Source organism: Branchiostoma belcheri, unplaced genomic scaffold (genome assembly GCF_001625305.1).
Source record: "Branchiostoma belcheri isolate BF01 breed outbred unplaced genomic scaffold, Haploidv18h27 scaffold89, whole genome shotgun sequence".
Classification (NCBI taxonomy): domain Eukaryota; kingdom Metazoa; phylum Chordata; class Leptocardii; order Amphioxiformes; family Branchiostomatidae; genus Branchiostoma; species Branchiostoma belcheri.
Window position 1 is genome coordinate 1231657 of NW_017804564.1, and position 13374 is coordinate 1245030.

At 40.7% G+C, this 13374-nt stretch overlaps 2 protein-coding genes across 2 annotated transcripts in view; both read right to left on the reverse strand.

Moving 5' to 3' along the window:
- The window catches only part of LOC109487490 (cationic amino acid transporter 3-like), a 10012-nt gene extending 2743 nt beyond the window's left edge, over window positions 1-7269 (reverse strand). The window contains exons 1-3 of the mRNA XM_019791477.1: window positions 7263-7269; window positions 847-972; window positions 479-650 (exon numbers count right to left, since the gene is read on the reverse strand). Of these exons, the coding sequence (XP_019647036.1) occupies window positions 479-650; window positions 847-972; window positions 7263-7269 (305 nt within the window). The remainder of the gene's footprint in view (window positions 1-478; window positions 651-846; window positions 973-7262) is intronic.
- Window positions 746-13374, reverse strand: part of LOC109487545 (high affinity cationic amino acid transporter 1-like) — a 31658-nt gene continuing 19029 nt past the window's right edge. The window contains exon 11 of the mRNA XM_019791560.1: window positions 746-810. The gene's annotated coding sequence lies outside the window, so the exon portion shown is untranslated. The remainder of the gene's footprint in view (window positions 811-13374) is intronic.

Below are 13374 nucleotides of genomic sequence, written 5' to 3' on the forward strand. Positions count from 1 at the left end.
CCTCGGGGGGGGGGGCGGGTGCAGAAAGATGTTCTCTTGATAACAAGTTTACAGAAAAGACAGACCATAGAAACTTTCTTGGTTTCTCTGGTCAGATTTATTTTCTGACTTTCCACACAATGTATTGTTTTAAAGGAACTCTCAAGTTGGGAGGAGGGCATTATTTTACGATAAGGTTATTTATTAATTAGCAGACTTTTTGCAGAATTCCAGACTAATGAATGCCTTAATTTTTTTCATTACTAGTATAATTTTTATTATCATACACTGTGACATAGTATTGGAATATAACATCCTCCTACCAAATGAAGTGCTCCTTTACCCCTCCTCAAGACAGAATATCAACAGTATGTACTGCACCTGCTTTTTTTTTTAACAGTCTTTGTTAGATATTTATTTGGCCATTCTTCTAGAAATCATTGTTATTATAAGAAGAAACAGATTGACTTGATAGTTATACATCCAAACCATGCCCCTTACCTTGAACTTGAGCCCCAGTGTGCTCTGTGGCTGGACCCAGATGATGTTTAGGATTCCAAGGATGACGGCAGCACAGAGACACACCATCAGTACAGACCACCATGTCACCTCCGTAAACAGGGCCACCTCAGCATACACAAGTAGGGCTGTTATACACACGATCACCACTCCTGTAGAAAACAAGAAATGAGAGAGAGATTTCAGACTTCTGGGAGGAACATAATCATCATCATCACATGTTCCTCCAGCAGACAGACCACCATGTCACCTCCGTAAACAGGGCCTTCTCAGCATACACAAGCAGGGCTGTTATACACACAATCACCACTCCTGTAGAAAACAAGAAATGAGAGAGAGATTTCAGACTTCTGGGAGGAACATAATCATCATTATCACATGTTCCTCCCAGCAGAACAGACCACCATGTCACCTCCGTAAACAGGGCCTTCTCAGCATACACAAGCAGGGCTGTTATACACACAATCACCACCCCTGTAGAAAACAAGAAACAAGAGATTTCAGACTTCTGGGATTAGTACAATGTATGCAATTGACAATCCTCATCTTCCTGAATTTCCCAATTTAAACCTATAATTTCTGTTGGCTGACTGCTCATTCTGCCGGTGAAAACTTCTAAACCAACAAACAACTCTCTCTGGACAAACAGACACACAAACTCTCAGCTTTAATAGCAGCCCAAAACAACACTAAAATCTATGCCTGGATGTAAAAAAAAAAATAGTTTGATTAAAACATAATGGTAACCATTTCTGAAGGTCAGGGCAACAACTTGAAGGCAGACCCCAGTTATCCACATGCATCAGACAAAAGAAAATCCATGATTCAACCTTTCGACAACTCCCCCTGGCTACTTAGAAGGGAACTGCAAGTACATGAAGAGCCTTGGGAGTAGTTACATTGTACATTTAGCTGCTTTATGCACATACACCAGTGCATAGACTTGAGTTTCAACATGTGTGTCACCCACAGAAGGGACGCTTGCTCCATAACCATCTCTGTTCCCTCTTTTTTTTTGTTGCCAAGACTTCTTGGCTGCTCACTGGTTCTAAGTAGGTCAGTGGAAGACCCTTGGCTCTGAGCTTCTTTCATGAAGTACAAAATGTAGGTTGGGAAGAGACCTTGCATGCCAGCAAGTCAAAACAAGCCAGACTTATGGGGATCCTGGTGTGACGACTGCCAGGACAGGGACGTCTTGAAACGTAAGACAGTCTTACGTCTGGCAAGGAACCCAGATCTGCTCCTAAACCACACCAAGCTTAAGATGAAGACCTTCAGATCATCCCATGGATTAGTAAGAAGATAGAATCCAAAATGGTTCAGAACAGAGTCAAGGAAAAGTAGGTCCATACAGCAGTATCAAGTTCATTACGTAACCAACATCTGGATTCTAGGGCAGTGTTCTGGCACTGTCCAGCAGTGTTGGACTGACTACAGCAAAAAGGGCAGTGTTTTGGCAAAGTCCTTGTCCTGGTCTGTTTGGATTTTTTCTTCTGTCTGGGTGTCAGAAGTTTCAGAGCCTTCATCTGGCAGGTATACTGTTTTGGCACTGCAGGTAAAGTTGGACTGACCACCAAGAAAATGAAACTCGGTTGTGTGTCTGAGATCCAATTGCCACGGTCTGAACAAAGTTTTTTTCGTGACATTTTCCTGTGTCTGGGTGTCACCTAGTTGGCAACTTGTTTCAGAACCTCACCTGTAGGAAATATGTTATTTTGGCAGCTTAAAGAAGAGTTGGAGTGACTCTTGTCTGTCTGCACATAATAAAATTTTGGCACATTTTGTCGCAAGGTTATGTTGGCAGGTTAAATGGCAGTAGTTTCGTTGGAAAGTTTTGTTGGGAGCTAGGTTTTGTTGAAAGTTTTGGCAATAGGTGGAAGGTGGAAGGCTTGATCTCTGTCAGCCGGTCCTTGAGTTACTAGTATTCTCCCTCAAAGACTTTAAAACAGACTGCCCTGCAGTTTCAGAACAAGCCGCTAGGGAGCCCAAACTGTCACTTTTCCCTAGCTGTTTACCATCAAAAATTTGTGACTCTAGCATGTCATATCAAAACTGGAAGTTCTGCTGCAGTACCAACAAAAGCCGCCAGAGGGCCCAAAATCTAATCATTTTCAGGTCTCATGAAGACCTATACCCACCAATAAAGTTTCACGACAATGCATATACTGTTCACAGACAAACAGACAAACACTACTGAAAACATATTAACCTTCACAAATTGGTGAAGGTAAAAAGCAATAGAAAACTGCCATCCATGCAGAAAGTCTGTGTATAATCCTGACTGCACAGCAGGATACAAGCCTGACAATCTCGGTCTACCCCCAATGAGTGATTTACCGTGCTTTAATTTCCTCTCTGTCTGTAACATAATAAGCTTCCTCTGAGTTGTTGTCACATCTAGGCCTGCTGTGCTGTGAGGGGGTCCACATGCCCTTTTCCATAGAGCGTAATCGGCCGTTTCAATTCTACATAGAGCGTAGACGGACCGCTCTAATTCAACGTAGAGCGTAATTGGCACATTTTGCGTAGAGCATATTCGCTGTTTTAATTCTACGTAATGCGTTGTAGCCACTTGGAATTTATCGTAAAGCGTAATTGAGAAGTTTCCGAATTCAGCGTAGAGCGTTGTCGGGACCCCCCCCCCCCATGCAGGCACCCTGTGAGTTTCTGGTTTGGCCAGGACAAAAACAAAGCAGCTCTCATTAGCCAGCCAAGTTCAAAGTCAGCTTGACCAAAACCACCTGTAGCCAAACTCGCTTGTTGGCAGAGCTCCGATTACAATAACAACATTGACATCACAGTTTGATATAAGTCATCACAAAGCAATCAGAGACCAGGCAGATAGTGATCTTTGCCCTTACTGCTTATCCAGCCCCACAGAGAACAACAGCTTCCCTGTATACTGGAAATCACAGAAAGATAGTGTACATACATGTACTCACACACACACACACACACACACACACACACACAGAGCTACACACACACACACATACATGTAGCTACACACACACACACACACACACGTTCATGTAGCTACACACACACACACACACACACACACAAACACACACACACACAATGCACAGAGAGAGAGAGAGAGAGTGAGAATGAGAGAGAGAGAGAGAGAGAGAGAGAGAAAGGGAGAGAGAGACAGAGACAGAGAGAGAGAGATGCCCAAAACTCTACTTAACTCCCTTTGGAGTGAAATAACAACCACAACCACAACACTCTCTCCAAGATCTAGAAAAACAAGACCTGCAAACAAGAACAACAATTACAAACACATCCTGGCAACTTTGTAGGAAACTCCAGGAGCTGAATTAAGCAGTTTGTTTTCTTAATTTGGTGGGATTAAGACGTTTGTTTTGCTAATTCCCCAGGAGGCTTGCATGTCCCAGGAGAGGGAGAAAACTGCTGGTTCTGATTAAGGCTCAGCTCCTCTTGTCATAACAAGGCATAACTCTCTCGGGAAGGGGAGAAGGGCAATGGACTGTAATGATAGTCCAAGATAATCTCTAAGCAGATCCTAGGGTCGCAATAGACAGTATCCAATTGACAGACAGTATATAAGGAGTGGACAGGAAGGGCTGAGGGGGCATTAACAAAAAGAGACAAAAAGTTGAAAATGTCGCAAAAGTAAACATGTCCATTAAAGTAGCCTGGTGTCCAGCCTTGTTAGCTTTAGTCCGCTCCCCAAGATTTTTTATTTGATTTTGATAACAACAAACTTTGGTTCCACATCTAAAAAGCTATAATTTTCCAGTGACAATTTATAAGACAATCACCAGATGATCTTTCTGGCTGATGCCAAATTTGGACAAACATTAATATTGCGATACATTCCTAGGAATGTGTCAAGACCTGAAAACAGTGTACTCTGATAGGGAAAATATCAAAACATGGTTCGACCATGCCGGAACTTCAGGCAAAAGTCATTCCCTTTGTTTTGATTTTTCTGACACTGAGATGTAAAAAAATACCGAGGGGCTTCTTCAAAATACACATCAATTGCTTGCTGGCAAAGTCCCTTCATAGATGTCAGGCAGATCATCCAGAATCATGATGGAATGCGGGTTTCCTGACTACTCTGACTACGCAAGTACAAAACAGGGGGCCTGCATGGGGGGTCCAGACAATGCTCTATGCTAACTTTTGAGAGCTGGCTACGTATTATAGGCTGAATTCAGGAAACCTCTCTAAATTCGAAGTGGTAACAATACATTACGTAGAATTAAAACGGCGAATACGCTCTACGTAAAATGCGCCAATAACGCTCTACGTTGAATTAGAGCAGTCCGTCTACGCTCTACGTACAATTACAACGGCTGATTACGCTCTACAAAAAAGGGCATGCAGGCCCCTAAAACACCCTGCAATACTGGCACAGGAAGTCCTGTTATCACAGTGAAGAAACGATAACTGAAGTGGTGTGCCCAAGTGTCCAGGCCAACATGACCCTGTCACACATTCACGAATTTGGACTCCTGAACGCTAGTCGAACGCCCGCCAACCATGGTTAGGAGTGGGTCGGCTGGCGTTCTGCTAATTTCGCATTCGTGAGGTGTTTGGGAGGTTTGATCATACACATGTAGTTGGCTGGTTTTCAACTGTTAGTAAGCAAAACACCTGCCAACCATCCTAGAGTACGTCAGAGCATTTTTAGTTGATTCAGAACCAGAATCAATTTTTTTTCAAATAAGAAAAAAAAATGGACAGGGCAAATCCGAGAAACAACAAATTAAATTGTTGTGGCCTTAGAGACTTGCCTCAGGTCTAGAATGCTTCTCGGGGCTTAGAACAAATCTCTGGATGCCTTACAAATTGCTGTAATGTGGTGTTGTGGACACGTGCATGGCCACTGGATGATTCCAAGCTATTATAAAAGTAGTAAATCAGATTCAAATACAATTTGTCAAAGCTTGTAGGGCACAGTCAAGCATTAACGTTATATAAAAAAATGCTGACCACCCCCCACCCACCCCCTCGCAAAGTATCTTTGAGGATCCCAAGAGAATTTAACCCCTTCTCAATGATAAATGTTACACTTCTCATTCTTGAAGGAACCCTGGTAACCTTGAGAACTTTCTGACCTACTGAAAGAGCCTCGTATACATGACTTTGATTGTAATCATCTAACGTTATAACATAAATGACCGTATAAGTAGCTGAACTTGGATCCTCCATCAAATATAAGTTGGTCTACCATCCGATGACTGACAGAAGGATAATGTGAATGACCTTGAGGTTATCTCTGTTGTGGGGCTTAGGGTGCAGAAATGACCTAACAACTTCCATGACACTTCAAGTGGTGACCTTGAAGAGTAGTAAATGGTGAAAGTCCTCCATTTTGTCAAGTCAGAACAAGAGGAATAACCTTTACAGACCTCTTACAGAGCTTAGGGTGCAGAAACAACAGACAATGAATCAATGACCTAAAAACTTCCACAACACCTGAAATGGTGACCTTGAAGTAAATGGCGAAAATCCTCCATTTTGTCAGGTTGATTCAAAGAAGGACCACATGAATGACCTTTACTGTTCCCATCCATACATGCGGTTATCTGTGTAGAGCTCAGGGTGCAGAAAAGACTGACAATGACCTAACATCTTTCACAACACGACCTTGGAATGTTAACGCTTGATAAAGGCGACCTTGAATCATAGTAAATGGTGAATATACCCCATTTTGTCAGCTTGAGTGACAAATACCTCCACCAACAGTCTGAACATCTGTAATCTCGGCTACCAGATGTGCTCTTCATGTGACCTCAGCTGACCTTCAAGTTGGCTCCGCTTTAGCTAGAGCATTTTTATGACCTTGTGGTCCTTGAAGGTGACATTGGTCCAGACTATAAATCTTGTGACATTGACCGAGATCATAAATCTTGGGAACTTTCAAGTGGATTGTAGTAAACACAAGACTGAATGCAACTCAGTGGTATCTCAGAGATTTCTTCAACTTTTGGGGGCTGAATAAAGCTATATGAAGTTGAGAAATTAGGTTTGACATCCAGACTCATTATGGACCAAAACCCATATGTTTCAATCATGAATATGATGATGATGAATCAGTAAGTTAATTGTACTTTTATTGCAGAAAATTCCTGAAATATTGTTCGTCTGGCATTACTTTAATTTTGTTAACCCAAATTGTTACCTCCTGTTCAGTGTTGACTGTTCTAAAGAACAGTTCTAAGAGTTCAAAAAAACATTTCTATAGAACACTTCTATAGAACAGTTCTAAAGAACAGTTCTATAGATCTATAGAACAGTTCTATAGAACGATTGTAGCAAAGCTCAGTGGCTAAAGCCCCAAATTTCTACTTTAGCCAAAGGTTTATGGCAATCTGAATTAAGGTTGGGCCTTAGTTAGCTCAACAAACAGGTTAATTTGAGCCCCACCACAAAAACAAATCAGTGCACAGCTTGAAAAACTCTTGGAGACATCTTGAGCTATTTAAGAAGGAAAACTTTAAGTTAGTGGGGTCACAACCTTTGACCCCTAGGGAGCTATTAGCTGGGCCTCCCTCTGGGAAACAAGGTCAGGTCAAGGTCAGCATGTTCCATGGAGGTCTGGGAAGGACATGTGGAGGTGGTTAGGGTTGTCAGGGGACGTCCAGGGGATGGCTAAGTAGCCTAAGCTGAAGATACAAACTTGGACATCAAAGAAAATTGTTTTCAAATGCAGTCAATGTGTACACACTTTAAATTATCTTTGACAACCAAGACAAGCCAAAGAATGGAACCATTGTCAAACTCACCTGACATCTTTAAGACAGAATTTAGAAGCTGTACTTGGACATTGACCACTTGAAGGGCAATCCACCTGCAAATTTAACTTAACGGTTACTGTTTTGCTTTTTCTTATTTTCTTCATAGAAATGATTTGAGGACTGATATATTCTACATATAAGCAAAAACCTGTTATCAACCTGTTCTTTATCTGTCTGAAATCTGTGACTTCCTGCTGTTATTGTTAATAACTGTGAAATTGAGGTTTGTTCAACACTGTGCTTTTAAGCAGTCTCAAAAGACTTACATGTACAAGGTTCAATCTCACTCTACATAAAAATCAATGATAAAAGAATGACCTTTCAATTAAGATGCAAAGAAAAATCAAACAGCGCATATACTTTTGAGTGAATCATAAATGTGATCAACTTACAGTACAACTTTTTACTTCTTTTGAGGAGGGAAATTACCTCTTTTAAATTAAGACTTCCTGATGACACTTTCTGACCCCTTCAAGACTTCCTGACACTTTCTGACCTGAAGGAGACCTGAAGTGACTCATGGTGATAACAAAAACACAGAGCAGCAGGTCTGATAGCCCTTATCAGTAAACATGCCTGAACTGGAGGTTAGGACAGGAAGGTACATTGTACAACACAGTGTCATCATGCAGCACATCGGCAGAACATACTGCACCTGCGGGAAACCCGTAATGTATTGTGCATAGCACTTTGGCAGAACATCTCATATAAGGTCATATTCGCACATATAAGTTTAGCATTCTGACAGAAGTTTCCAAATGTTATGTTGGAAAAGATATTGACGTCAGCAACAGGCAAAATTCTGATGCAACGTTGACCAAACATTTAACGATACATGTATAATGTACCCGCGCAGGTACAGTACATTCTGCCGACCTGCTTCTTAATGCAAAGTGTATCAAATTTCATGTGCATTTTCATGCATGTAGAAATACTTGTACATATTATAAGTACTAGTTTTTTAATAGGATAACATTTTACAAGTCATTCTTAAAGACTCTCTAAAATGTGTCTTGATTCTTACTCAACTTTGTCAAGTTAAGGACTGGTTGAGGTCTAACTTGATCAATCAAAAGAACACCAGAATGACATTAGATTCATTTTCTACAAAAAAGTGCAGCTGCAACTTTTCCACATGGCAGCAGCAGCCTGATGACTAAAATTATTTCTAAGAAATGTGAATCCAACTTTTCCTGTGCAGTTCCTGGCCTGGTCTACTTAACTCAGAATAACTTCCTTCCCCTGATCCTGTTTACGTTTGTTGAAGGGATGAGATCACTCCATAACCTGTTATAAATTAACACATGACAAACAAGTGTTGCTAATCACTTGTTACCCTATATGGCAAATGATAGCACTACTAAGCACCTCATTACTCACCACACAGAGCATGTCACTGATAAAAACCTGTCGACACAATATTGGTGCCAATATACAAGACTCAAAGATGTCTCTTGTGCAAAATGTTTCTAAGAGATTCAAGATTTGACTGAGTCAAAATGTACCATTTTTTAAAGTCTTTGGAATGGCTTGGCTGGGGATGGAATACATGACCTACAAAATGCAAGGCGAACACTCTACTCCCACTTGGCCATTGCACCATAATGACACAGTGTCATGTCATGCTTAATGACAATTTAGGACAATAATTTTATTCATACATGTAAGTTACATTCTTAGTAGTCTAAGAACCAGGCTAATATGGAACTGAGAACCCCATAATATGGAACTGAGGAAGCCTTAAGTTTTAAGGAAATACAATGTAACCTTGCACATTGTGATGTGGAGACTGCTAAGAAAAATTCACTAACGTCAAGAAACAAAATGAGCTTTTCTTTTGTGCATCTACATATACTTTCAATATCCTCGATTGACAGCTGTATCAGATTCTATAACAGAATGAACTGAAGAAAGATGACTCAATTTTTGCACCACAGCTGTTTTGCTACAGTTTTGCATGACTCATGCACATAATGGACAATCCCTAGTACTGATCTAAGGTTCCAACCTGTGGGAGGTGGTGTCACACTTGTGATGTCATCACCCTTCCTATGACATCACTTCCTGTGGAACAGGTATAAAGCGGTTAGCATGTAAGCCTAGCGGCACGTCTGTCCAACCCTCTGGCACAGTGAACTATACTGTGGACGCTAACGCTAAACACTCAACAGTCTTCCATCACTCTGCAAGGAGCTTCTCAACTTTCTCCACAAGCATCAGACAGGTAAGAAGTTTTCCTTTCCTTATTCTATAGTCATTGTCTCAAAGTTTAATTATTGTCTTTAGCAAAACTTTCTGCTAGTTTTGAAAGCTGTTCTTGACCTCATTTTACCATAGTGAAAAGTTCAGATACAGCCCCTGAGAATGGAACTGTTTCTTTAACACTTTGAAACATAACAAGAAGGTTATTGATAAGTGCGAAGTGAGTACAAACTTTTGTCAAAAGTTTATCAACTGTTCTATTGAAAAGGCCCATACCGTAGGGGCAAAGCTTGGGGTTGTTTTTCTAGGCGTTTCTGAAGCATTGGTCTCAGATCCAGAAAAACTACCCAAACATGGAAACTTTCCAAGTTTGGAGCCCGCACAAAATTGAAGGCAAGTGTCGCCTGGCCACACACACAAGGAACTGATTTGCCTGTATTGTGGCAACAGTGGAGTTTGTTCCCTTCTCACAAGGCCAAATATGGCAAAGTTTCTTTCTTTTAGGCTATGCCAAACATTCCAATAGTGACCACAAACTCACTGTCTTTAGTATCTGAGGTGAAGCAATGATCATAATAGTCAGACTACTGAGACACCAATTTAATTTTCTCATAACAGATTCAGAAACTTTTAATATGAATTCAATATTAAACAGTACTGGAAACGGAACTCAGGGGGAAAAATCTGTATCTTGGTACACTTATTATTTCTTTTTTTTTTACATAATATAATAATCAGATTTAAATTGTCATAAAAACTATGTTTTCATTATCCTTGACTTTTTGCCATCAAAGTTTATCAAAAATGACTGACAACCATTTACCCTATCTGAATCTTAAATTTCTCTTCTTGAAGACCCAAAACTTGGCAGGATTTCATTCCACATAACAGAAACCAGAAGGTAATTTTGTGGCTTCGTTGTTTAATGTGACGGTGAGTTGTTCATTCCAACTCTTAAGGACAAACGGCTGTAAAAAAACGCTTGTGTGCCAGTTTTTGCCTGGACAATCAACAGGGGGTAGTAGAGTTGAAGGGGGGAAGGGGTATGGAGTTTAAGGGGGGTACTAGAGTTTGAGGGGGGTATTGGAATTTAAGGGGGCTTTGTGAATGGTTGAAACAATTCTGTAGTACAGTACTAAATATCATAAGGCCACACCGATTTGATTTGTTGGTTCTCAGATTATTTCAGAAAAATATGAAGCTGTTTGGGCCAAAATATGAGCATTTTGCAGTTGATTTCGAACCTAAATCCTTTTGTTCTTTCAAATCAGAAAGAATCTGGGAACCTGGGAATTAAATTGGTGTGGCCTAATGAATTAGAAACAGAAATTAACAGCATCATAAATTTGCAAAGGAAAGTCACTAACTTCAAAATACAAACACTTCAAGCCTTTAGTACAGCATAAAGTTCTGAATCAGTGACTCTAATACGCCTGTGCTTCAACCAGTGTCACACGTTCCAGACATCATCACACATCATTACTTACACTAATAAGTTCTGACAGGACCAGGTTAGTCCACTTGTGGACAGCCAGAATTCCATGGCCACAAGCCTGAAGTGTCGTGTGCTGCTTTAAAAATTTGATTTGGGTGGGCCGACAACTATCTCTTTACAGCAAAGGGGTTAGCTTACATTTGGTGGCTGTGAGTCGCTTGGGTGTGTAATGGCAGCCTTCTAGCACTCTCGTGGTGACCTCATACATGTACAACAGTGTGTACAAGTTACTACAACCATACAATGTAGGACTGTAAGGTTTTGAACCACTCACAACAGTAAGGATCCTTGTTTGTAAGACCTCACTGACTGACGGACACACTCACTCATCACTCGTTACATTATTTGTATCTACTATGTACAAAATTTGTAAAAATCAGTGTAATTCAGCTTGGTTGACTTTGTAAACTGGCTGCAAGGCTGATTTTTTAAATAAAACTTGAAAAAACTTGAAACTTGATTACGTTTTACAATAAATTCTGGGTAGCTACAACGCATTACGTGGAATTAAAAACGGCAAATTATGTTCTAAGAAAAATGCGCCAATTACACTCTACGTTACATCTATGCTATACGTTTAATTAAAATGGCTGGTTATGCTCTACGGAAAATAGCCTTAAGGCCTCCATATTGGGGTATATTGGAGGGTGGGGGTTATGAAAACAGGTGCAGGTGAACTGGAAAAGTTGCCAGCAGTGAGAATTCCTTGGCTGGGTGCCTGGACTGTCCCCTGCTGGTACTCAGTGTCTTTTGACCATAAATCACCTCAATCAGTCCACTGGGAAAAACAATGGATGGTACAGACTCAAACTGGGAGGATCTGGATTCCATTTCTGTGATCAGGGCATAAACTTTGGATCATTAAGTTTCCATAATTTTGCTTTAAAAACATTAAGCTGGCAACTCAGAGAAGCAATAAATTGGTGAGGCCTAATGATGTGAGCTTACCAAAGAAGGCAGCCTTACTGATGGTAAATTCAGAGGTCAGTCACACAAGTTTGACATTCACCGTGACCTTGACAAAGAAGATATAACACAACAACATGGCCACCTGTATAACATCACGTCATCTTTTAGCTAACCTGGCAGTAGATTACTTATTAATGATATTTACACAGCAAACGTAACTGTTTACACTTTATACAATCCCTGTTTAGACAGAAAACAACCAGGAAAGACAAGGCCAAGGTCATGTAAGCTGAAGCAGACCACCCAAACATTAGGGAGTCATTCATCAAAACATGGTGACGCATTAGATGAAAAATAAGCCACAGATCTGAAGCAAAAGTAGACCTCGGATAGGACGTTAAATGGTGGTCCCGTGTTTAGGGAGAGCCACACCCCACGCACGTTTAAGAACCCACCACACTTATCGAAAAGAGTAGGGGACCTTCCCGGTGCAAGTGGTTCAAACCTTACAGTCTGGTTTCAGGGTTGACATCTTGAAGAGGTAATAGTTACCTAGTACTTAAATATGTCAATCCTCATTCCAATGAAAATGTGGTAAATTTTCATACTATCAAAGATTTATCAGGAAATGCATCAGCTAGTTGAACACTCTATCTTGAAAGTTGAAATGGCATTTCTTCAATACATCTGAGGGTGCCTGCATGGGAAGGGGGGTCCCGACAACGCTCTACACTAAATTTTGAGAGCTGGCTACATATTAGGGAAACCTCTTGATTTACGCTTTACGATAAATTCCAATTGGCTACAACACATTAATAAATATGTAGAATTAAAACGGCAAATACAACAATGGTTCAATTACACTCTACGTTAAATTAGAGTAGCTAATTACACTCTACGGAAAAGGGTATGAGAACCCCAATCTGAGAGGCTTGTTCTACAAAGTTTACATTTGGTCCAGCCCTGACTGGGAACACTGACAGTAATGCCACCAGACAGGCAAAGATTAAGGAAAAATGTCATCAGTCCAGACTGATACTCCACACAGATCTGTCTCGGGATAAGGTTAGGGCTTTGACCCAAATTCTTGCAGGGACTCGGGATTTGGTGAGGGGGGGGGGAATTAATGAGAACCAGCCATGTTTGGAACAGGCAGGGATGACCTTGTGTGATGTCATCAAAGGTGACAGCTCTGGCTAAGGGATGGGGCTTTTAACTCGGGTGACTGTTTCTCTTTTTCTTTTGGATGTAGAAAATGGAAATAACAGCTAAAATCATGATGTAATAGATCATAACCCATGATTTTGATGAGAACCAGCCATGTTTGGAATAGGCAGGGGTGACCTTGTATGATGTCATCAAAGGTGACAGCTCTGTCTAAGGCTTTTATCTTGGCTGTTGTTTTTTGTGTGGACATGCCAATTGAAATAGCAGCTAAAATCAATATTCAATAGATCATAAACCAGGATTTTATGACAAACTGAAGTCAGATTC